The sequence below is a fragment of the Phascolarctos cinereus genome, unplaced genomic scaffold (genome assembly GCF_003287225.1).
Source record: "Phascolarctos cinereus isolate Bilbo 61053 unplaced genomic scaffold, phaCin_HiC Scaffold_2;HRSCAF=192, whole genome shotgun sequence".
NCBI classification, from domain to species: Eukaryota; Metazoa; Chordata; class Mammalia; order Diprotodontia; family Phascolarctidae; genus Phascolarctos; species Phascolarctos cinereus.
In genome coordinates, this window is record NW_027555625.1 from 206893889 (window position 1) to 206920681 (window position 26793).

Here is a 26793-nt window from a genome sequence, read left to right on the forward strand (position 1 = left end):
TACACTAACTACCCTATACTACCCTATGATCTACAAACTTCTTTGGTCAGCTTAATTTAAATGCTAATCATGACAGGCTTACATGCAAGATGAGAAAGCCTGTGTAGAGTAAAGTAAGCATATAAAAGATCAGGCAACTTAGAAAATAGCCCAAACAAGCTGGAAAGGTAGAAACCCTAACAGAACTTCTCATATTTCTATGATCCCAGGTACTAGTCACCACTAGCAAGCAAATTGCCCCTAATAACTTCTTTTTCATTTCTATGAAACTGCTGAGGGATGATCCACATGTATACAGCACAAATATCAACTTCCTAATTCTTTTGATGCAAGTAGAGAGAATATTTTAGTGTTACTGGAAAATGTCCAATATCTTATACCACCAGCCCTAGCCGCAAGGAAACCTTTTTAGACCCCAGTCAGAGAAACTTCAGTCTACATTACTTCACTGGTAGATTAAATGCCTTCAAAAACTATCTTGATTTTGCACATTTGTTATTAATTTTGTTGTGTGCTGAGCTATCAAAAAACTTACGTGTTATGAGATGAAGAAATCCAGTAATGAGACAAGGGGTTATTCATGTCTTGCATGTCAACAGAGTCATATTTATCATCCCAAATGCTGTTTTCTTTTGAAAACAGGTAAGTGAGGAACTAAAAAGTAAAACAGAATAAAAAACAAACAAGAAAAAATAGTCAACAAATATAGAAACTGAATGTCAATGAGAATGCTAAGTGGCCAGCTAAACAATAAGAGATTTATCCACAGAGGGTCAACGAGCCCCAATATCACCAATGATTTCAATCTCTTCTCCCAATCAGAGCATCTAACCAAGTGACAAATTCCTGATATAGTGGGCTTTCTCCTTCTTTCCCTCTCCTTGCCATTTCTCTATTGAACATATAGAGCTCCAGCCTCAGAGTCAGAAGGACTTGAGTTCAAATCCAGCCTCAGACATTTGACACTTACTAGCTATGTGACCCCTGGGCAAGTCACTTAACCGGGACCGCCTCACCAAAAAGGCAAAAAAAGAAAAAAAAAGTATTAGCAAGCCATGAAAGTGCCTCAAGAAAGGCAATGAGAAAAAGAAGAGTCTGTATTAACATACAGATAAGACAGTCTGTACCAACAGAAGTTCCGTGTCATTAACTGATTTGTGTATTGAAATCATTTAAAATGTAACTGAAAAGTCATCTTTAGAGAGTTAAAACTACATACAAGATAAGGGCATTTCACACCAGTTAGAAAGGGCCTCCCTCACTCACCTCATCGACAAATAGGAAGGGCTCAGCTGTTTCTCTCATAGTGTCATCTATAAATTTTGTCATCCGCTCTCTTACTTTACTTAGATCCTGTGCCCAGATTTCCTTAAAACAAAACAAAAGAAAAAAAACACAAATAAAGGGGAAAAAATCACTAAAAGATGACAAAGGGAAGACATGTGAATTTTCTACCAGAGTTTGAAAGAAACCAGCTATGCATCTATACACAGAATGGCATGAACTCACATGAAATCTTTTGCATAACCACAAAAAAAGATGGGCAGGTAGGTCTTGTGATATCAAGAGAAATCAAAGACGGCCACTGGATGAGCCCTCTATGGCACGTTTAGGAGAGCACTTGGACAAGGATGGGCTACATAGAATTGGCAGGGACTCACAAATTGTGATCTCCACTGTTGGAAGAAATGCTCACATCAATGAGATCAAAGATCCATTGGAGTGCTATGATTTCCTAGAGTCCAGATCATACCAAGACACTGAAGCTTACCAAATACTAACAAAAACTACAAGGTAAAATCACTAGGTGTTGTAAACATCATAAAGCCATTGGAAACATTTAAATGTATTTCAGAAATAAGCAACTGTGATGAAAAATACAACCCCACTGTTTCCCTTGCTAAGTCCCAAGTTCTCTAATATTTGTACAGCATTTTACCAACAATGTACTATAACAAAGGAAGTCAACTTTTCCTAATTCTTCCTGGTTTTAGAGATCCTGAAGCTTTTCTTTGTCTTTATTGAAATGAAAAACAAATTTGCGGCCAGCAGTCTTTATGACTGCATATAATGGGACGGACCAATAAACTTGTCAAGGAGAAAAAGACAAGGACAGACACATATTAAGTTACATTAAAAAAAAAATCCTCCTGCAACTGACTGGTAATGGAAGAAAACAATGTACCCTTCTACTTGTTTTTGCAAATGTACACTGATTATTAAGGCAAATCAGTTGCTTCTGTGCAATAATCCTTTCATTTGGATGCACTGGCAAATAAAGTCTTTCCATACTGGAGGATAATATGTAAAAATGTGGCCAGGCATCAGCCAGGGCTTCTGCAGGCCATGGCCAAGAGTTCTCTTCTAAGTTGCTATCATTCACCATTCCCCCCTTCCCAAACAGATTTATGTGTTTATTAACACTGGCTAGAAATTGTACCATGTATCAGCAAATTTGCTAATTGCATTAGGGAATATGACAGTCTCAGTACTGAGAAGTCTAACACAACCCAAGATATATAAATTCTTCCCTTGGGTTTTTCTTGGTCACTGGCCCATTGATGGAAATGAGCCTCCACTGAAAGCTTCCTAAGAACAGCAACATTAAACTCATGGCATCTGTGAGGTGCCCAAGCTTATGTTCTCTGTAAACAACACACATGTGACCTTGGGTATGTCACTTGCTTCCCTGGGCTTTAGCTACAGCCAGGCACTGAAGGGCAGTGGTGTCAAACTCAAATAGAAACCACACATAAGGGTTCTTATGGCAGCATATTGATTTAGAGAACCATATGCTAACATCTACATTTAATGTATTTTTCTTTATTTTGCTACATTTTCCCTGTGACATTTTAATCTGGTTCTGGCCACACTGGTGGGCTGTGTTTGCCACCTCTGGTGTAGAAGACAGATGGATCACCAGACTCACATCAGGAAGAACTGAGTACAAATCCCACGTCAGGCACTTACTAGCCGTGCAACACTGGGAAAACCACTTAACTTCTCAGCCTCGGTTTCCTCATTTATAAAATAAAGATAATAATAGTAATAATAACAAACATTTCATGGAGTTGTGAGATTCAAATAAAATAATATATGTAAAGCACTCTGAAAATCTTAAAGCACTATATTAATGTGAGCTACTATTATTATTTAACTGAAAGCAATGGATTAGATGATTTATAAAGTCTCCATTTCTAAAATCCTAGGATCTTCAATTTTATTAGGTTTTGATGAGGATTTCAAAACAATAGAAACACAGGAACTACCACATAAAGGCATCCCTTCGATCCTTCTAGCCCAGGATTCAATGTCTAAAGGGGCCTATGCCAAGTGGGTCTATCCACATTCCACCAAATACACTTGGCATTTTACTCTCTTAAGTGTCTTTGCTCTACCTTAAGTCCATCATTTCCCCTCTAGGCTTCAGTTTCCTCATCTATAAAATGCCCTAATGTCTCATCTGGAATGCTTAAAACTGTCCTTTCTATGAAAATCCTATCCATTGCTCTGTGACCTTCTATGACCCATACTGAAGTCTCCCAAATTCCTTTGGCACTTTATACTATTATGTTTCATACGGAATAATGCCTGGGATTATGAATTAACTATTTATGTGCTTATATCCCCCAATTGGGCTATATCTTCCTTGATGACAATGACTAGATCTTATCCTTCCTTGGATTCCTTAAAAAACCTAGACAATACCCTACACGCAGAAGCGCCCCTAAAATATCTGACTCACTGGTACCTCATTGACCTATAAACAAAGTAAGGTGGCTATAGTCTAACAGAAGCACTGGGCTTGGAGCCAGAAGCCCTATGTTTCAGCCCCACTCAAAAAAAAAAAAGACAGAGACACCTTACGTAAGTCAATTCTTTTCTCTGGGCCTCAGTCCCAAAACAGGAATAATAACGTTTGACCTGCCTACAAGATTACTGTTAGGACTAAGTGAGATGTTGTATGTATAAACCCAGTCCCAAAGCCCAACGGTATGGGACTCTTCCTTATTGGGGTAGATCAATGTCCTATACCTGTATAAGGGGTAAAGTGGAGCTGGCGAGGTGGCACAGTGGATAGGGTGCCAGGCCTGGAACCAGGAAGACTCATCTTTCTGAGTTCAAATCTAGCCTCAGATACTTTTAGCTGTCTGACCCTGGACAGGTCACTTAACTCTGTTTGCCTCAGTTTCCTCATCTGTAAAATGAACTGGGAAAGAAAATGACAAACCATGCCAGTATCTTTGCCAAGAAAACTCCAAATGGGGTCACTAAGAGTCGGTGGCTTCCAGCTTTGAGAGAAAATGGAAGATGCCAACCCTATTTGAGGGTGCTGAAGGAACAGACTTGGGAAAGTAGTATGAGAGGAGGGGCAGTCTCCATCATGTCCCTATCCCCAGTCTTCTATATTAGAAACTTTGGGGAACAACCTTTTGTGTAAAACCTCTGTCTCTGTCTCTCTCTTTCTCTCTCTCTTCTGTCACTGAATTACCTTGATTCCAAGAGGAGAGCTCCTTCACTCTATACTATTTGGTATATATTACCATATGTAGACTTTCTCTGATTTCTATTGGCTATCAAATTGGATAAATGGTTTTCTTGGCTAAGTATTATGTGTTTTCATTGTGGAACTGGCATTTGGTTGGAAGAGCGGGTCAAGCCCTCTATATAAATCAATCAGAAGTTAGATTAAACCTGAAAACAAGGAGCAGCTAGGTGGTGCAGTGGATAGGCTCTGCAGTCAGGAGGACCTGAGTTCAAATCTGACCTCAGACACACAACATTCACTAGTTGTGTGACTCTGGGCAAGTCACTTAACCCCAATTGTCTTACAAAAAACTTGAAAACAACATTCCCTAGACTAATGATATTTAAGTGAACAGATAGATATAACTGTAGTCCAGTATCCCCAATTCCCTGATTCCTCTCCTGGCAGGAATCAAAGTCTCTCTTGGAGAATGGGGGCAGGGGGAAGGGCAGCAAAGAGACTAGAAATGTCTATTCTACCTCCCTTCAAGCCACATAAGAACACCTTCATGCTATATGGGTGTGGGGAACAGTCCTCACAGGTAGGGGCCTCACCATATATGCAAAATGTTTTGTAAGTATAATATAAATTAATATATATGTAATAATAAATTATATTGGGCTTTCAAGTCTAATATAAATGCAAAACTATTGTTACTAGAAGTTGGATGATTTTTCACCATGAGATCTTCCCAAAAGTTGTGCCTGTAAATAACCTGTGTGTCCTTGCAGGTCCACTGAAAGGCCAAGTTCTGAGCTCAGGGCTTTCAACAAACGGGAAGCATTTCTACCCACCCATGTTTTTAATCTGTTGTGGCATTTTCTGCCACAAGGTGGCACTAGATAAGAACAACCAAGAATGCTTATAAAAACAGATTGTTTTATTTTATTTCCTAGAATATTATTTTATTTTATTTCCTAGAACAACAATAATGATGTTAATAACAACTAACATTTCTATAGCACTTTACAAACATCATCTCATTTAATCTTCACAAAATGCTTATGAAGTAACTTCTATGGTGTTTTATATTCTTTTTTTTTAATCTCCAATTTCCAGGTGAGGAAACTGAGGCCCAGAAGCCCAAAAATAAATGGGTAGTAGTCACATAGCAAAGAATTGCCTGAGCTGAGATGCAAAGCTATGCCTGGTTGTGAATACAAATCCATCACTCACCACGCTACCTAGAGGTGCACTGAGATTAATTCCTCACCTTCAAAGAACTCCATCGAGTCTTACTACCTCACTTTACAGATGGAGAACCTGAAATTCAATGACTTGCCCAAAATCTCACTGAAGCCAGGATTTGAACCTCAATCCTCTGACTCATGCTGTGCAGGGATAATGTTTTTGGCCCACTTTTTTTTTTTTTGGCTTTTTAGTGACTTGCCCAGGGTCATACAGCTAGTGTCAATGAGGATAATGTTTTTGGACAGAACCTATGATTTCGTTGTTCTCCGTTGTTCCTCCTCAGAGGTCTTCAAGAAGAGATTAGATGACTACCTGTTGGGTATATTACATTCAGTATTCCTTTCATTTGTGGGGTAGATTTGCTGGTCATTGATATCCCCACCAGCTCTCAAATTCTGTGATTCTATGAATCTGTAAAACTCCCTCTATCAAAGTAGATCACCAACCACCCCACGAGTTAGTCTCAGAGAGGTCAGTTAACATGTCCAGGACCACACATCTTAAAGCCCAGGCTTCCTTCAAAACTCAGCTCACATGCTGCCCTCTACAGAGGGGGCTTCCTCAGTGCCCTACCTAACTCCAACGGTCACCTTCCATCTACCTTGTATATGTTATCTAGTACATAGCAATTTATATATATGCTATCTCTCCTATTAGAAGGATGGCTTCTTATTGAAAAGAGTGGGTTTATTGTTTTGTTCTGGTTTTTTTGGGAGGATATCCCAGAGCTTAACATAGTGCCTGGCATAGCACTTAATAAATGCCTGTGGATATGTCAAAGGTAGGACTTGAACTAGGGCCTGTGGACTTCAAAGCTAGTTCTCTATTCCCTATGCCACACTGCCACTCTCTTGAGATGATATGCTATATCCTAGTTCACATTTTTATGGCAGTTTATATCTTACAAAGCATTTTCCTCACAATGATCCTACAAGGTAGACAGTTTAAAAAATTTAAACATCAGAGTCAGCAAATGCTAGAGCTAAGAGGCCTTTGGTAACCATCTAACCCAGCTCCCTTCACTTTTCACCGGAGGAGACTGAAACCCAAAGAAGCTGAACCAGTAAGTCTCCAAGGTACTTTCCAGCTCTAACCTCATATGTTCAAATCAATTCATCATATATTTATTCTACACCTACTACATACAGGTCCGCATGCTGGGCCCTAGGTATAAAAAAGGAAAAGGAAAAAATGGCATGGCTCTTACCTTTGAAGGAATCTGAAATGTAACAGGGGTAAAGTCAAGACCTATACAGCTAATACATAATACAGCATAATACAGGGTGTATGCTACAGGTACCTAAGAGAACCCAAGGAGCTCTAAGAGTTCAAAGAGAGAGAAATCACTTTTCAGCAGTAACTCTCATCAGAATTGGCTCAAAGAGGTAATGACATACACATTTAGGGTATAGAAATCTATCTTACCCTATAGGAAAGATGGAGGAAAAGGAAATAAAAAAGCAGGGGGAGAGGGGAAAAGATGCTGATAGAAGAGAGAGCATATTAGGAGAGGCAGCAGACAGAAGTGAAACACTTTTAAAGGCAGACAGGGTGAAAGGTGAGAGAGTAGGACTAAAAGGAGGAAAATAGGGTGGAGAGAAACAGAGTTGTTGATTGTAACTGTGAAAAAAAAATTTACAGGAAGTTTCTCTGATAAAGTCCTCATTTCTCAAATACATAGAGAACTTAGTCAAATTTATTTTTTTAAAAAGCCATTCCCCAATTGATAAATGGTCAAAGGTTATGAACAGGCAGTTTTCAGACAAAGTAATCAAAATTATCTATAGTCATATGAAAAAATGTTCTACATCATTACTGATTAGAGAAATTCAAATAAAAATAGCTCTGAAGTATTACCCCACATCTGTCAGATTGGTTAATATGACAGAAAAGGAAAATAACAAGTGTTGGCAGGGATGTGGAAAAACTGAGACACTAACGCACTGTTGGTGGAGTTGTAAATTGATTCAACCATTCTGGAGAACAATTTGGAAATATGTCCAAAGGGCTATAAAACCACACATACATACTCTTTGACCCAGCAATACTACTACTAGGTCTGTATCCCAAAGTGATTAAAAAACAAAAAGGAAAAGGACTTCTATGTACACAAATATTTATAGCAGTTCTTCTAGTGGTTGCAAAGAATTGGAAATTGAGGAGATACCCATCAACTGGGAAATGGCTGAGCAAGCTGTGATATGTGATTGTGATAGAAGACTATTGTACTATAAGAAATGATGAGCTGGATGTTCTCAGAAAACCTGGGAAGACTGAAATGAACTGATGCAAAACAAAATGAGTAGAACCAGATCAGTGTACACAGTGTAACAGCTATACTGTACGATGATCAATTGTGAAAGACTTAGCTATTCTCAGCAATACAATGATCCAAGATGCTATCCATCTCCAGTGAAAGAACCAATAAAGTCTGAATGCAATTGAAGCACACTATTCCTAACTTTATTATTTTTTTTTTGGTCTATGTTTTCTTTCACAACATGATTAATAAGGAAATACGTTTTGCATGACTGCACATCTATAACCTATATCAAATCAAATGCTTTCTCAATAATGGGGGAGAGGAGGGAGGGAGAGGGAGAAGGAAAAAAAATATAGAATTCAAAATTTTTTTAAAAAATGAATGTTTAAAATTGTACATGTAATCGGGGAAAAAATAAAATATTAAATGAAAAAGAAAGAAAAATAAGAGAGATGTGAGCATGTTTATAAGCAGAAGGGAAGGAACCAGTACTGAAGCAGAGACTAAAGATGAGATAACTGATAAAGCAAGTTCCCTGAGGAGACAGGAAGCAGTGGGATCAAGGGCACAAAATAGAGAGATTAACCTTGTCCAAAAGAAGGGCTACTTCATCCTCTGAGTCTGGCATGAAAGGACAGATGACAGGTAAAGAAACAGAGTTTTTGAGGTAGTGGAAAATTGGAAATGAGGAAGCTCGTGATCAATGACTTTCTCCACAACGTAGGAGGTGAGACAGTGTACAACAGGAGAAAGGGGTGGAGATGGTTTTGGAGTACACCTGGAGAGACAGAAGAAGGTTCAAAATAGCCTCCATTAGGAAGGTGATAGAAGATCATTCAAAAACAAATTGAGTTAACTGTCATTCAGCACTGAGGTAATACTGATGAGATAACCTGCCCAAGGTCACACAAGGGCAGTACAAAGCTTCTGCCTCCCAGTTCTTGGTTCTTTCCACTGTGATCTGCTTCACTTTAACCCAACACTCAGCTCCTCAGAGTCATGAAAATGCCCTCTGCAAACATGATTTCATTAAGTGATTCCTCAACCAGGCTCATCCAGTGGCCAGTTCCTTTTCTTCTCTTCTTACCTGCTGTTCATGCAGCAGAAACCTCTGGAAGTCATGCAGGTGAACGGCAGATGCATCTGGCCGGTCTGTATTTCTACCAGCAGAGAAAAACAAAAGACACATGATGTTTAGAGATAAACCCCTTCCCACAGAGGTCAGTAACAATAAATGCCATCAAGCAGGGACTTAAGATCTTGGTGAGGAAACTATTCAAGCAGAAGCCTGAAAGTTAACGTTACTGCCCAGGGAGCAGGTGGCTTAGTGGGACTATTCTTTCTGCATTTCAAAAGTAGAAACCCTCCATTTGCCAAAAGGGAAAACTATTATTCAGACCAATAGGTTATAACCCAATCTCATCCCTGGGTGTGAATGCATGTAACTGCCAATTAAATGAAGGAGGATATCTCTTGGGTGCAGATTTCACAGAAACAAGGCTGCCTCAACACCATTTATACAACAAAAATCTGACATTATGGAATGAATATTCTGAGAGAATGGGAGATTTCGCAAGAAACCATTTTCCTTAAGATTTGCATGGGAGAGGGGAGAGTCTTTTCTGTTTGAATACTGAGGGAAGATAGAATTTGCCAATGCCTCCCTGTATTTCCCCTTTATTAACAAATTAGAACAAATAAAAACGCAGTTGGGGGTGCTGTGGATAGAATGGTGGGCTTGGAGTCAAGAAGACCAGAGTTCTAATTTGACCTCAGACACTTAATCTCTTCAAAGTCACTTAACCTCTGCCTACCTTGGCTTCCTTAACTCTAAAACAGGAATAATAATAACACCTACCTCTCAGGGTTGTTGTGAGGTTCAAGTGAAATATTATTTGTAAAGCATTTAGCACAATGCCTTGCACGGAGGAGGCACTTAAATTCTTATTTCCTTCCTTCTAATTAAAGTATTTAATTACCCAAAGGAATTACTTTTCATCAGTTAATGTTGTTACCAATTATTTTGATTTGGTAAACCTGGCAGCTTCATTACAATGGAATGGTATAAAAACAGATTTTGTAAGTTAGAGTTTTTAACTTAAAAATGCTGGAGACATCCACTCCAGAACATACCTACCAGTTCCAAATGGTTAGGAGTTTCCTTGAGCATGAACTTAGAAACATTCCAATTTCCATAGAAAAGTTGTGTCTATTCTCACCAATAACACAATCAGTCCCTCTGCTGAAGAGAAAGGGCCAGCAGCAGCTTTCTATCATTACATAAATGGCCACAGCTCACAGTGGGGCCTTTACCTTCCTCGAAGTGAGGGCATTCCAATGGAGGGAGGTGAGCCTCTGGAGGTTAGAGGTGAAGGGGGAAATAGCATACCCAGCACAGCTGTAAACCTGACAGACCTGACCAAAGGTTAGAGAGAAGCCTCACCCCAGAATAAACACAGACGAATCTTTTTTGAACTCATCAAGAATCTGAAAAATAAGAGAAAGAAGAGGAAAAAGTAAGGGCTGCATTAAAAAGTGAGTGCTAGTCAATGAGTATCAATACTTTTATTGATGTCTAAATATTTTAACTGGCTAATTTCTAACTTTAAAACTGAAGAGAAAATAAACTTCTGGCAATTGTCCTTCCTGTCTTTTCACAACCTAATGGCATATAGTTATGAAATGTTAGACTAACTCTAGCTCCACCAAGGACCAAGGACCACCAAAATCCAGCTAGTCCTGGTGGAATCGAATCAAACCAACAAACACTGAGTGCCTACAGTGTGCTTTTAACAGCTCCCTCTCCAAGTCCCATTCCTACCCACCCACCTCCCAGCTTCCCCAGAATTAATGGGAGACCTAGTGTTTGGTGTTTCTTGGGAGAAACAACGGAAGTGATATCTACCATTCTCCTAGATAAGTAAATGAATAATTCTTGTCAGAAACAAAGGTATGAACAAATAAAATGCAAAAGAACAGATAACTGGTCAATTCAGTTGCCTTCCTCCTGCCCCTGCCCAGGCCAAGGATCTGGGGTCAGAACAGAAGAATAAAACAATGCTCTAAAAAGAAAGCAATCAAAACAGTTTGATTTAGAGCTTGATTTATTAAGAAAATACAGAGCTTTGACTCCCATAAGCATGTTCTACATACAAGCTAATGACCATTCTTCAGAAAGGATGTATCTAATTTAAGGTCAAAATCCATACAGTAATGCTAAAACTAAACTGTGGAGTATTCTTTTAAATGAGCCAAGCTCAGTCAGTCAATAAACATTTATTAAGTACCTACTATTGCTGGGTATTGTGCTAAGCAGTGGGAACACAAAAAAAAAAAATGCAAAAGGTAGCCCCTGCCTTCAAGAAACTCACAATCTAACCGGGAGACAACAGGCAAATAAATATGTATGAACAAGCTAGATACAGAACATATAGGAAATAATTAAATGAGGGAAAGTACCCGAATTAAGAGGGGTTGGAAAACGTTTCCTACAGAAGATGCGATTTTAGTTGGAACTAGAAGGAGTCCAAGAAAGCTAAAAGGTAAAGATGAAGAGGGACGGTATTCAAGATATAAGGAACACTCAGAAATAGAGTATCTTGTAGTGCCTTGTTCGAGGAACAGCCAGGAGGCCAGTGTCAACTGGATCAAGACTGGAAAGGGGGGGTGGGGGGAAAAGAGGCCTAGGTTATGAAGGGCTTTGGATAGCAAACAGAGGATTTTACATTTGATCCTGCCTGTGATAGGAAGAGGGTAGAATTTTCTGATTAGGAGAATAACATAGTAGGACTTGCATTTCAAGGAAATCACTTTGGTGGCTGCATGGAGAACGGGTAAGAGTGAGGAGAGACTCGAGGCAAGAAGACCTATCAGAAGGCTATTATGATAGTTGAAGTGGGAGGGCCTGAACTAGGGTGGTGGCAGTATCGGGAGAGAAGGGGGTATGTTTGCAAAATGTTGCAAAGGTAAAATCAACAGGCCTTGCCAACAGATTGTATATGGGAGGATAGGGGAAAGGGGGGAAGAGAGAGGAGAGAGAGTAATTAAGGAGGACACCTGGGTTATGAGCTTGGGAAATGGGAGAATGGTAGTGCTGTTTTTTGTTGGTTTTTTCTATCCCAAGAACTTACTAGCAGAGTGCTTGGCACATGTTTTGTTCAGTCATTTTCAGTTGTGTCTAAATCCTTGTGACCCTATTTGGGATTTTTTTGTCAAAAACACTGGAGTGTTTTGCCATTTCCTTCTCCAGCTCATTTTACAGATGAGGAAACTGAAGCAAACAGGGTTAAGTGACTTGCCCAGGGTCACACAGCTACTAAGTGTCTACGGACAAATTTGAACTCAGGATAATGAGTCTTCCTGACTCCAGGCCCAGTACTCTCCACTGTGCCACCTAGCTGCCCCCCAGCACACAGTAGGTATTTAATAAATGTTTATTGAATGAATGCCTTCAACAGTAATAAGGAAGTCTGGAGGGGAGGAGGATTTAGAGTGAAAGATAATGAGTTCAGTTTGGGACATTTTGAGTTTAAGATGTCTATAGGGCATCTATTTAGGGATATCGAATAAGCAACTGGAAATGCAAGGCTGTAGATCTGCAAACAGAAAGGTTGGAGCAGGACAGGGAGATGTGAGAATCATAAGCATAGACTTGACAACTGAATCCCAGGCAGCTGATGAGATCACCAAGTGAAGTAGTATAAAGGAAGAAGAGAAGACAGCTCAGGACAGAGCCCGGGGGGATACCCTCAGTTAGTGAGCACAACCTAGATGAGGATCTAGCAAAGGAGACTGAAAAAACAGGGTGAGGCAGGCAGGAGAAGAATCAGGAGATGGTGGCATCCCCAAAACCTAGAGAGAAGAGATTATCAAGAAGAGGATGATCAGCAGTACCAAAGGCTACAGAAAGGTCAAGAATAATGAGAAAACGAGAAAAGGCCACTGGACTTGGCAATTAAGAGATCATTGGTAACTCTGGAGACAGCTGTTTCAGTTTAATGATAAGGTCAGAGGTCATAAGAGGAGATAAAATGGAGACACCTAGTGTAGGTGACCTCTTCAAGGAGTTTAGTCATAAAGGGCAGAAGATATAGGAGGACATTTAGCGGAGATGGAAGGATCCAGTGAAGATTTTTCTGAATAGTGGAGACCTCAGCACCTTTTGTAGGCAGTAGGGAATGAGTAGTGAGTGAGAAATTAAAGATAAATGATAGAGTCAGGATGACAGAGGAGACAATTTATTGGAGGAGATAGGATGGAATGGGATCACCTGAACAGGTAGAGCAGTTAGTCTTGAGAAGGAGGAAGGCTACTTCATAATGTGAGACGGGTGAAGGAGGAGAAAGTAGCAAGGGCAGCATGAGGCCTGGTCAAAAGGCCAAGGCTTTAATTCCAGCTCCACTACTATCCCTTCCCAACCCCAGGCTTCCATTTTCTTCTCTTTTCCCAGATCTAGAGCTCAATGACTGACATATAGAAAAAAAAATTGAGCCAATATATTACACTGTTCACGGCTCTGGCTTATTTCTAAGTTTGCTTAAAGAGAACAGTATGAAGGGAGAAGCAAAGCATAAATGCCTAAAAAATTCTTAGGACAATGGCAGCCGAGACACTGCCGTCTCACAAATGCAACTATGTCATACCACAGGAAATACAGAAAAACACACCAGTGATGACAGAGGCAGCATGCTACAGCAGAAAATGCATTAGCCTTAGAGTACAAAGACCTGGATTTATATGCCAGCTCTATTTCCTATGCAACCTTGAACAAGTCATTCACCCTCTGTGGGCCTCAGCTTTCCAATCTGTAAAATAAAAAGGTTGGCCTTGATAACCTCTAAAGTCTCCTGTAGCTCTAAATCTACTATCCTATAATTATTAATAATAATGATGATGATAATAATAGTAGCTCCCATTTCCATAACACTTCACCATTTGCATGCTCTTCCTTACCAGAGTCCTATGAAGTAAAAAAATGTATTATTATTACTATTATTACTGTTATTACCATTTTACAGATAAGGAAACTGAGGCCCAGAGAAGCAAAGTAACTTGCTCAAAGTTACATAGGCTAATGAGCAGCACAGCTGGGCTACAAACCAAGTCTTCTCACTCCAAACCCAGTAATATTCTCACTATATCATAACTTCCTCTCCCAATGGTTAAGTTGTACTCTAGAAGTAAGTTAGACCCAGCTGGAAGCTCTCACAAATATTTTGGGGGGAGATCTCAGCCACTGAACTGAAAACTACTCTCCACCTCACTCTAGAAGGCACAAGCAAAGAATAACCTTCTTCTTCAATAAACACATTAGAATAGACTCTCTATTTTAATTTGGGCACTAGGCCTTCAAAGGTACTAGGGGAATCCTTCAAGGATTAATGAAGCTTCCAGATGAGAGTAAGTTATAAAAAGAATAGCAGAAACCCTGTGAGCATCTGCTTCTGGGACTGTAGGGAAGGGATAGGCCTGAATCACACTACAATGAAAGCTCATTAATTCACAGCCTACTTAAATAAACATTTACAACACCAAAGCCTTCTTTCAAGATTTTCCAGGTCTAAGTAAAAGGGATCTAGTCTAAAATATCATCAAACTTGATATTTAAGGCTCAAAGAATTAGATTCCTTCCAGATTTCTAAAACTTGCAGGGCTAGCAATTAATTCTTATAGTATGTTAGTTATTTTTCCCCAATGCCTGCGATACAGTATTGTGCAATGCAGGCTGATTGCAAATTGCAATGTTTTTCATGTCCTTGCCTCTAGTTACTTACAAGTACCCACTTAGATCTTACTTTAGATCTTGTTTGTAAGTAATCAAACATTTCTTTAAAAAGCCCTCTTCTATCAGGTTTTTCATTAAGTCACTGTAACCTTTCTCCCAGTCCTCTGAAATAAGGGTTTTACTGTTATGTTCTATTATAGAAATACCTCCAAGAAATTCAGATGTAGATTCCCGAATCACACTGCTGTGACCTGCTCAGTCAAGACAGAGGATGTGAGGCAGGGCCAGTACTACCTAGCCAAACCTGTCTCTCTCTCTTGGTTTCTTCAAAATTCAGCTGAAGCTCAGCATCTCTCCTCGACACATTCATACACACTTTAAATCAATGTGTGTTAGGGTTTATGCTTCTGATCCATTCAAGTGTGAGGCTCTAACAAAAAAAGTCAAGGCTGGCCCAGATGTTTCAGGATAGCTCCCATCCTTACCCTCCACCAAAAGTTGAAGTGGACAGGTCCCAGAGCCAACAAAGCTCTTGGTTACCCTTTCCTAGCCTGCTAGTAACAACACAGGAAGAGGGATAGGCATGATGAGGCTGGGACACACAAACACAGAAGTTAGAGATTTAAAAGGAAGGAAAGATGAAACTGTCAGCTAAATTTTGGTGTTTGAATTATGTTAAGACTTTAATTACCTATGTGTTTCCTTCCACTACATCTCACTAAAGAAACCATACTGGAGAACCTCCATGGTTATAATTACTTAGACCTGGACTAGGCTGCCCTGATCAGCATATTAGGAAAGAGGACGGCAACTGGGATGGTGAAGCAAAGGACCCTGAGACCATGCTATATGGAGATCAACTGAAAGAATTAGGGCTGCTTAAACTAGAGAAGACATGTCTGGGACTAGAACACAATTAACACCATGGTATTCAAGTATTTGAAAAGCTGACTCCCCTCAGTCTGAGGCATTAGACTTGTTTTGCTTAGCCCCAGAGGGCCAATGAGTGGAGGACAAAGAGTAGTTTAACCACTAGAACTATGCATCAGTAGAATGGGCTGTAGTGGATATAGAATAATCTTATATCTATATACTTATTTGTGTCTAATGGTAGCCATCTTGGGGCAGAGGGAGCAGGGAAGAAAAAAGAAGAAAAAAAATTCACGATAATTTTGTTGTATATTTGAAATGAATACTAAGTTGTACATGATAGATTTGCAGTTTCATTTGTACTATGTCACGGAAATGCTTTTTTTATTCCATAAATTAAAAATAAAATTCAAAAAATAATAAAATAAAATTATGTTTTAAAAAAACAAGAAAAAAAGAAAGTAGTGAGTAGCCTCTCACTGCAGGTCTTCAACCAAAGACTTGATGATCACTTGGTATGATGCTGTAGGGCAAAGATGCCCCATTGCTGCCCAAAATACTCCAGTATATGACCTAAACCAGATTAAAATGTAACTGAGAAATATTTAACAAAATAAATAAGAATATTATAAAATGTAGATAGTGACAATATGCAGTTTTTTTATTCAGCTTGCAGAAATCCTGAGGTACAGTTTAGTGGCCCCATTTCTATTTGAGTTTGACACCACTGTAGTAGGGCAAACTCCAGTTCAGGTCCATGTTGGACTAAATCATCTCTGAGGTTATCCTTCCAATTCTATGATTCTTAAGTTTGCCTTTACTCTATCCTTAAAGAAAAAAAAAGAAAGAGGAACATCTTAAAGTAACTAAATCTATCAACAGATAGGAAAAGGCTGTTTACCTACTTAAGAGAACCCAAGTGTCCCTTTCCAAACAAAAGATGTGAACAGAAAGCAGCTTCACCTAAGAGGCTGATTTGATGTTTTACAATGATAAACCATCCTCATTTTTTCATTAACCAGGACCTCAGCCACACATGGATAACTCTCCAACTTATCCTGTATATATCTTGTTTATACATAGTTTTACATAATTGTTTAAGAACCTTAAAAGTCCAGGTGATATATAGCAGTTCTTAACCTGAATTCCACAAAATTCATATGTATGTATATTTATATGTATATATGTACTTATAATATTTATAACTGAATTCCAACATATTGGCTTCTTTTGTAATCCTATGGATTTTATTTTCTACACTTAAAAAAAATTTATTCTGAGAAGGGGTCCATAGGCTTTACCAAACTGACTGCCAAAGGGCACAAAAAGAGCCTCCACTCTATCCATACCTTCTATTGTGCTCTCTAGAATGCTTGTTCCATACATAACAAACCAGCTTTCATGTTAAATCTTTTCCTTTCATCTTCTGACTCTCACTGAGACTTGGCTTCCTCCAGATGACCCAGTCTCTCTGGCCTCCCTTTCCAGCACTATCTGTATTCTCATTATCCCTCAACTCACTGGTGGGGGAGTCAGAATACTCCTTGCTCCTCATTATTTCTAAGCCCACCGTCTACCACCATATTTAGTGGCTTTTCCTCCTCTGAGGTTCATTTGCTCCATATCTACCACCCAATCAAAATTCTTGGAGTTGCTGTCTTCTGACCTCCAGGATATTCCCTTTCTTTCCTCAATGAGTTCAGTGCCTGGTCCACAGTCTTTCTCTCCTCCCTAACTCCTGCCCTCACATTAGGAGACTTCGACATACGTCTTGATACTCCTTCAAATACCCTTAATTTCCAGTTCCTCAGTTTATTCATTTTCATGACCTACTGCTCTACCTCACCTCTGCTACACATAGAGATGGTAATATGACCTTGCCTTAATCTTGCCATCATCCACAAATGCACATGCATGAACTCTGAAATTCCTGCATCGGATCACAAATTATATACTCCACCTCTCCCTCTGCCTCATAACCCCATACCCTCTAGTTCATCCTCACTATGACCTCTAATTCCTCAACCCCAGACCATCCCCCCTACACCAGCTATACTCTCCTCCTTGCCCCATTATTACCCCTTGGTGAGCCAGTTCAACTCTACAATGTCCTCTTCTCTTGAATCCCGCACCCCTTACACCATTGCTGATTTCACCCTGCTAAGCCTCAGCCTGTATCACTGCCACTATCCATTCTCTTAGCTTCTTCATTTGCTGCCTAATGAAACTGAAGAAAATCATGACACTGTCCTGAATGGATCCACTACAGACTCAATCCTGGGAAGAGAAGTGATTTGGCCCTGGTCACACAGAGCCCTTATATGACCAAGGTAGGACTGACTCCAAAGCAAGCCGTTTAACCACTAAGCCAAGCAGCCTCTCCTGTAAACAAATGTCTAGCTGTATATTTGTCTACACAACACATATCACGTGTGCACACACATACATCCACATAAACTTTCTTAAACAGAACCAACTATTTATATAAATAGCTTCCATCAGCCTTTTACTAAGTGACAGGCCTGCACCTCACATTACTGACTAGCAACCATACTGATACCCTATCATGAGTCTGGGGAAATAAAGTTTCACAGAGTGCATAATGAGCCTCAGGTCACCTGACCCTCTTTGTTTAGCCCCTCTCTGCAGCATCTTGCACAGACCAACCCTGTCCCAACTCAGCATTCCTTCCTTCATGCCTTCAAACAAGAATGATGAAGAAAAAAAAAACGAACATATAATTTAAAATGAGAATTAAGGGAAAACATAATATGATCATTCAGATAATGGCTGCTCTTACTGATTTCTGTTGCTCAAACATCATCTTTTTGTAGAATAAGTGGAACTGTTCAAAGCTGAGTTCATCCTTGTAGGCACCTATTTCCTGTGAAAGAAAAACAGTGGAAGCCATCAGTCCAGATCCCAACTCAAACACAATTCCCCTGATCCCTGACAGCAAAGTTTAGCTCACAGTGTTGTCAGTGACTATATTCACACTAACCAGACTGCCTGTGCTCAACTTGCCCCTAGCATTAATGAGCAGGAGAGAAGCTGCCCACTGCTCTTAGGGGAGGAATTTGGGGAGGGGCTATACTCATCACTTGGCCTCTCCAAGGCCCAGAGCTTAGAAGGCTGCAGAAATTAGCTATGAGGACGTACACCTCTCCTGCCTGAGAGAGGAAACTGTACCTGGAGTCTTTCAATCAACTAAAATTTAATTCAATTACCATGTATTAATTAAACATCTACTACACAGCAGGCACTATGGATGTAAAGACAAATGAAACAGTCCCTACCCACAATGAGCTTACATTCTACTAGGGTAAGGAGGCAACACAAGCACTGATAAGTAAATGTTAAATATATTTAAAATAAATACAAAATAATTTTGATGAAAGGAGGAGAATGAAAATTAGGAAGGGCCTCTTATAGGAAGCAGCATTTGAGACAGCCCTCAAAAGGAGATAGGGAAGAGGGCAGCATTCTAGGCAGAGGACACATGACAAAATCATGGACATGGGCAATAGAATATCATACATGTATAGGAAACAACAGGAGGCCAGTTTGCTGGCCAGTAGAGTGTTTGACATGAGAATGAGTATTGTGTAATCACCTGGAAAGAGAGGCTAGAGCCATATTATGCAAGGTTTTCAATGCCAGAAAGAGAGAAGTTTCTATTTTATCCTGTCAGGTATAGGGAGCCATTGAAGCTTCCTGAGAACAGGACTGATATGGGCAGATCTGTGCTTTAGGAATATCAATTAGGCCACTGAGTAAAGGATGGACTTGAGGGAAGAGAGAGTGGGTGCCGAGAGACCAGTTAGGAGGCTACTAGATTGCTCTTAACGTGTGACAGAACCTCCATGGCTGAGCTCATGTTGCTAAAAATAAAGGCCCATTGAGATCAGCCCTAATGCTGGCACTCTGAAGAACTGGATGAGAGCACTCAGTCTCACTGGCTGCATGGCTCTCATGGCTGCACAGGTATAGTAATGCTTTCATCACTATTTCATTGCTTTTCAAAAGAATGTTTTTGCAAAGACTAAAGCAAATCAGGTCCAGAATGCTGACCAGAATAGCTAGGAAAGGGGGGAAATAGGCCCTGTTTGAGAAGTCCAGGGCAAAACAGCCCAGGGACCACTGTGTCCTCAAAGCGAATTACTCAACTCTGAAGTTTCTCTGAGGCACTGCAGGGCAGAGACAGATAATAAATCAAGAACTAAAGAGGCCTTCTAGTTTGCTTTACAAACATTTTGAGTGTGAGTGCTGAACCAAGGCCTCTGGAAGCAGGAGTGGGAAGGTCACCCCAGGCAAAGCATTCACCTCAAGGTCAGCATATTGGGAGGGCAGCTCCATCACTTACCAGGAATTTGTCTTTCAGGAACTTGGCACTGCTAACTTTGAAGTTTACTAAGGGAAGAATGGTCTTCAGTTCTCTAAAGCTGATACTGAAAAGAAACAGAGTAAAAGTACCTTTGTAAGTTTCCCAGTCTCCATCTCCACGAGACAGTATTTCACTACTGACACTAACAGCCAAGTTAGGTCTTTATATAACCACTGTGTTTGAGCCTTCTCCATGAGAAAAAACTCAGTCAATAAACTTACACCAAGTACCTACCATGTGCTGGGCATGGTAAGGGATGCAAGAGGACACAGGGCAAGGTCCCTGCCCTCAGGATTGAATGAGATAATATTTGCAAAGTGCTTAGCATAGTGCCTAGCATATAGTAGGCACTATATAAATGCAGGCTATCATTATTATTATTATTATTATTATTATTATTATTATTATCATCATATTCAAGTTTCCACTACCCAAAAAAAATCTTTCCTTTAATCCTGCATATCTTCAAGCTATCACCCTAAATCTCTCCTTCCCCTCATGTATAAACTGCTAGAAAGAACAGATTACACTCACTTCTTCAACTTCCTCCCCATACACTCATTTTAGCTAGTGAGCCCACCACTCTGTGGAGAACCACTGTCTCCATGGTGACCAATGATCTCTTCATTGTCAAAGTCAATCCCCTTTTTCCAGACCTATTCTTCTGGGATTTGTCAGTAGCATAATATTATTGACTCCAACTCCTTCTTGATCATCTTTTACTTCCCCCAAATTTCAAGGCATTACATGTTTCTCCTACCTGGTTGCTATTTCTCCATCTCCTTTGAGGGTTCATCATCTTTTTCATGATCCTTATATGTGGGAGCTCCCAAAACTCTCACCTGGACCTTGTTTCTTGATGTACTCTTTCCCTTGGTGATCTAATTTTGCCCCAGGGATTCAAATATCAACTAAATGCAATTGTCTCTAGCCAGAATCTCTCCCTTGAGCTCCTGATCTACATCTCTGACCATCTACAGGACTTCATGTGTCATATTAGCCCCTCAAGGAGTAGTGGCATTAGTAAATACTTCTGAGGAGGGACGGGTCAAAAGAAAGAATAGAATAAATGGAAGGGCAGGATAGGATTAAGGGAAATAAGAGTTAGTTTTTCACAACATGTCTACTATGGAAGTGTTTTGCATAACTGCACATGTACAACCTATATTGAGTTGCTTGCCTTTTCAATGAGAGTGGGTGGGGAGGGAGGAAGGGAGAAAATTTGAAACCTAAAGTTTTAAAAACATATGTTTAAAAAAATGTTTTCACATGCTACTGGGAAATAAGAAATATAGGAAATGGGGTACAGAAGTCTATCCTGCCCTACGGGAAAATAGAAGGGGAGAGGGATAAGAGAAGGGGGGAGAGGTAGAAGAGAGGACAGACTAGGGGAAGGGATATTCAGAATGCATGCCATCTTGGGGTAGGGGGAGGGGTGAGATGGGGTGAAAATTTGGAACTTAAAATCTTGTGGAAATAAATATTGAAAACTAAAAATAAATAAATTTATGTTTGAAAAAGGAAAAAAAAAAGGAGTAGTGGCATTGTCATTTCTTATGGTAAATACTGTTCCTTCACATTCATATACCATAGTATGTTCAGCCACTCCCCAAATGATGTAAAATTGCTTTGTTTCCAATTTTGTCACCACTAAGAACACGGCTATGAATATAACCCATTTATCATTGACTTCTTGAAGTGAGTATATGCCCAGTAGTAGCACTGCTCTACCATTTGCTGGGTGTAAACAAAGCAAAAAAAACAAAACAAAACAAAAGAACAATACATACAATGATCACAATGGGATATATGAAGATTACAATAAAAACAGCTAAGCTCTGATTAACTGCAATGAAAAACCTTGGTCCCATTGAACAAATGACAAAACACATGTCCCTCCTCTTCACAGAAAGGTGAGGTACTAAAGGTGCAAAATGCAGCATACATTGCTGGCCTTAGTTTCTTTATCAGTCAGCAAGCATTTAGAAAATGCCTACTACATGTCAAGCATTTACTTAAGTACTGGAGATACAAAGAAAGGCAAAAACAGTCCCTGATCTCAAGGAGCTCACAGTCAAGTGGTACTCTGATGGTTGATGGCAGCATCCATACGACAAACTGTTGGCTTTCCTTTCTGAATTATGTGCTGGCATGAAAGATGAGCTGGTAGAAATGAGGGAGGGAGTGCAAAAAGGCAGTTTTAACATCAACCCAGGAGACATTAGACAGATTATGACAAAACTACTACATTTAATGACCAAGAAGGAGGCATTACCATGTCATTCTTATCTCCCTAAGTCATGGCAACCAGGACTGGAGTGCCCCTAAATTGTGTGAAGCAAACCTGCTGTGATTTAGGTTTGAATTAAATTTGGATCGAAGACCTGCATTCTGTAAAACTTACCCTCTTCAATATCTCCAATGTTCTGTGATCCCTAACCCCATAAGACAAGCTAAGTTAGGTCTCTACATCGCCACTGTGTTTGAGCCTTCTCCCTGAGGGAAAAATCGATCCATCAACTTTCACCAAATACCTACCACACAGTGGGCATGGTAAGGGATGCACAAAGACACAAAGCCTGGCCCCTGTTTCCAGGATCAAATGGGATCATATGTGTAAAGCGTATAGCATAGTGCCCCATTAGTCACTGTCAACAGGATATAGGAAAGAAAGTAGGCAAAGGGAAGGTTGGGAACCTATACGTAGCCTATCCAGTTAAATTCCTTCTGAAAAGCTCCAACCTTGTATGGATGAAACTGCCAAGGAAAGCAGTTTTATTAATACCCATAAGAATAAGTCGAGGATGAGATGGCTCTAGCAGCTAGTATAGTGATGGAGAGCAGAAAGGCAGAGAGAACTCATCTGGGTTACAATGAGACAAGGGGGAAAGACCCAGCAGGCACAGTTTGGGTCATTACAGAGCACAAGAAGGCAATAGGGGTAGCTACACCTGAAGCTGGAGGAGTGACCTGGGCCCCAAATGCAAGAATACTGTGCTACTATAGAAGACACAGAAAGAGTTACTGGGAAATACCAGCAAGGACTGGAGGCAGGAGATGGAGAGATGAAGAGAATCGTCCATGTATTTGAAGGGCTATTACACAAAAGTGGGATTTGACTCATTCTTCTTGGCCTTAAGGAGGGGAACTAAAAGCTATGAGTAGGCATTACAGAGGCAGATATTGGGAAAAACATAGGGATTAAAAATGTGCAAAAACAGAATTCGGCTCCTTAGATAGAATAGTGACTTCTGGTTCACCAAAGGTTATTAAGCAAAGTTAGATAACCACTTATCAGAGATACCTTATGAGGGTTCTTGTGCAGTCACAAGACTAGATAGCCCCAAAGGTTTCTTCCAACTCCGAGATTCTGTGGTTATAAGATGGTGGGTCCAGAACATACCCAAAGTGCTTCATTCAGTTCTGGGTACCATATTTGGAGGTGGAGGGGATTATCAAAAATTGGAAATCATTTCCAGAGAAGGTAACTATAAAAACAGAGCAACTAAAAACAATGTCACACAAAGAATGGTTGAAGTAACTAGAACCATTTGGCCAGAAAAAGGTGAAAGGATGGAGAATAGTTAGGAGGCAAGGGATAGGGACAGAACACATTTGGGTTGGTTCTGAAGCCCTGGAATTGATCAGGTCCCTCACCTCACAGATAAGCACATCCCACTAACTCAGTCCAGGGCATCTGCTGAAAATAAGGCATATTCCTACCTACAAGGCAGTAGTCACAGCCCTATTCCTCAGAGTTTCTATATATTCACCCTATATTATTTTAGCTGCAATTATCTTTACAAAAAATGGCAGAGCTAGGTGGCACAGTGGATAGAGTGCCAGGCCTGAAGTCAGGAAGACTCAACCTCCTAAGTTCAGATCTGGCCTCAGACACTTACTAGCTGTGTGACCCTGGTCAAGTCACTTAACCCTGTTTGCCTCAGTTTCCTCATCTGTAAAATGAATTGGAGTAGGACACGACTAAAAACAATTGAATAACATTCTTTACAAAAAACAAGTTCCCTCCACAACTGCCTCTTCCCTTGTTGAGCAAGGGGCTGTGGGATGATGGGCACACTAATTAATGCAATACAGTTAGAGCTGTGAATTGGTTCAACTATCCTGGATATCATGGTTCATCTTTAGAATAAAATAAATTCCCTGAAGTTTTGGGACATCTGACTTTGTTTTTGTATATCCAAGGGACCAGAGCAGGCATACAATAAATGTTGGTTGATTAATAGATTCACATCCCATTTAGCTGAACACCTTAGCTATCTGTCCTGTTAGCTGGTTTTTCTTGACTCTTTTTCTTTGTTATAAGGGAGGGTTTGCTGTGGAGGGACATTAAGGAAATATTAAAAAATTTAAATTTAAAAAAAATTTAATGACGGGGTTTTTTTTGTTTAAAGGCACCAATAAAACTTTTTAAAAAGAAAGAAAAAAAGTACCTTAAGAGGAGGGAGTGTCTTACCTAGAAAGCACAAGTTTGCTCTACCTTAACGAAATCAATTTGGGGTCTTATCTAGGGCTGTGCCCATCTATCCTCCAAACCATCCAGGGCCAGTAAGCTGAACAGGATGAGGACATAAAAGTGCTTGGTCCAAAAGCAAGGACAGAGTTGCAAAAATAAAACAGATGTTTATATGAAGCATTAATATGAGAAAGGAAGTTACAAAAAGGTGTCAAACACAAACAGGGACCACACTATGGCCCACAACACTTCTGAATGCTTCCTCAGCTGGATTAAAATATAATTGGGAAAATATTTGACAAAATGAATAAAAATTCAATAAAACACAAATAACAGTGCATTTAAAAATTAAGTCAGCATGTAGCTTCAGGAATCTTTGTGTATGTCTTGGTATACCCCATTACTATGAGTTTCTATGCTCTAGAGAGCAGGACTAGAATCAATAGATAAAAATTACAGGAAGGCAGATTTCTGCTCCACAGAAAGAAAAACCTTACTTTATGAAAAAGTGAATACTTCATTGTCAGTGGCATCTACACTGAACTGGATGATCACTTCTCAGGGATGCTACTGGAGAGAACCTCCAAGGAATAAGTGGCTAAATGAAATGTCCTCTGAGCTCCCCCTTCTATGAAATCTGGCTCTGAGGTCTTATAACTCTAGGTAGAAAGCCTACATGAAAGCCTGGAAAAAGCCTAGGCAGTGAGGATCACAGCATCCTAGGATTTAAAACAGAGAGAGACCCTAAAAAGCATCTAATCCAACCTCCTCATTTTCCAGTAAACTAAGGCCCAAACATGTGAAGAGTCCAAGCTCATCACAGAAGTAGTAAATAACAGAACCAAGATTCAAACTCAGGTCCTCTCACTCCAAATTTAGTGCCCTCTTTACTATACACCAAAGGTAGGCCTAGGACAGGCATAGTTAGAACCTTAATGATTACTCTTAGTCTCAGAGATGAGATTCCTTTTGGTAGGGAGTAAGAGATTACAGGTACAGGTAGAATGCTACATATACTATCTGTTTTATTTAACAATAAAAGAGGGCTCATGTGAGGGGGCTACATATTCAGAAATACTATAATGGGAAAACAAAAGGTATTGATAAAGATTAACTTTTTTTCAAAGAACCTTAAGCTTAAATTAGTCTGAAAATTAAACACATCCAGTGCTCTGTCTCCCTCTTTATAAATAACTTCTACCCCAATATGGCATACAGATCTAGAGCCAGAAGGGACCTCAGAGATTATATAATAATTATGCTAATAAATAGTTTTTATATAGTGCTTTAATAATAGTTTTAATACAAAGCACTTTACAAATATTGTCTCATCTGACCCTCACAACAATAGGAGGTGGGTGCTATAATTTTCCCGTTTGCAGATGAAAAAACTGAGGCAGATAGGGTAAATGCCTTGCCTAGGGTCACATAGCTAGCATCTGAAGCCTGATTCAAACTCAGCTCTTCCTGACTCCAGGTCCATCGCTCTAAGTACGCCACCTAGTCTAAACCATACATTGTTACACTTGAGGAAACTGAGGCGTAGGGAAGTGACATGACTTGCTCAGGGTCAAACAGGTAGAAGTATCTCCACTGTACCATAGTAAGATTCCTTAAAAAAAAAATTCCTTAACATCCTGGTCACCCTTCTCTGAATGTTCTCCAGCTGGTCAATAGCCTTTTTAGAGTTGTTGCCCAGAGTCTGACAGGACAGAGCAGCCCCACAATCTCCTTCATTCTAGATTCTGTGCCTTTCCTAATGCAGCCTGAGACAGCACTGGCTGCCAGGCTGCTTCACCCTTCTGGCATATATACTGAGCTTGGGAGCAAATGGGAGGTTGGGGGGAGGGGGTTACCAGACAGGCACATCTGTCCAGAGCCCCAGCGTTCCTCCAAATATCACATGAAAGAGCCACTACTCACATCTGCTCCTACCACACACCAAGGAGAAAAAGAGGACACAGTGTCTTTTGCCTCTATTCTTCAGACAATGCGGATTTTTTTTCCCTTGTCAGAAGGAATGTTTTGATTCCAATCACATTTTACCTACTAGTGTTCAGCTTTGTAAAAATTATAATTATTTTTCTCCTTGACTCATTATTGCATATCCGTTCATTCTTTTCTCTCCACTTCTGACAACATGACCCATTTTAGCTATGGAATGAAAATATGTAACTTCAGCTAGAGGGGGTCATTTGAGTTGGCCTTTCTTTCTGGCTGTCTGGGAAGCAACCAAGTTTAAGGCACTAGTGTTTTACCATCAAAGATACCTGCAGACTTTGAAATAAAGTGTAAATCTTTTAAAACTCGAATAGCTAACATATTTCCCACAAGGGTACCTAACATCAGGTCAATC

General features: G+C 39.9%; 1 protein-coding gene across 2 annotated transcripts in view; it reads right to left on the reverse strand.

Moving 5' to 3' along the window:
* The window catches only part of PLCG2 (phospholipase C gamma 2), a 163016-nt gene that overhangs the window by 62455 nt on the left and 73768 nt on the right, over positions 1-26793 (reverse strand). For both annotated transcript variants that reach the window (XM_020992634.2, XM_078149768.1), the window contains 6 exons: positions 19940-20024; positions 18377-18460; positions 10426-10469; positions 9070-9142; positions 1267-1368; positions 536-654 (listed from right to left, as the gene is read on the reverse strand). In XM_020992634.2, the coding sequence (XP_020848293.1) occupies positions 536-654; positions 1267-1368; positions 9070-9142; positions 10426-10469; positions 18377-18460; positions 19940-20024 (507 nt within the window). The remainder of the gene's footprint in view (positions 1-535; positions 655-1266; positions 1369-9069; positions 9143-10425; positions 10470-18376; positions 18461-19939; positions 20025-26793) is intronic.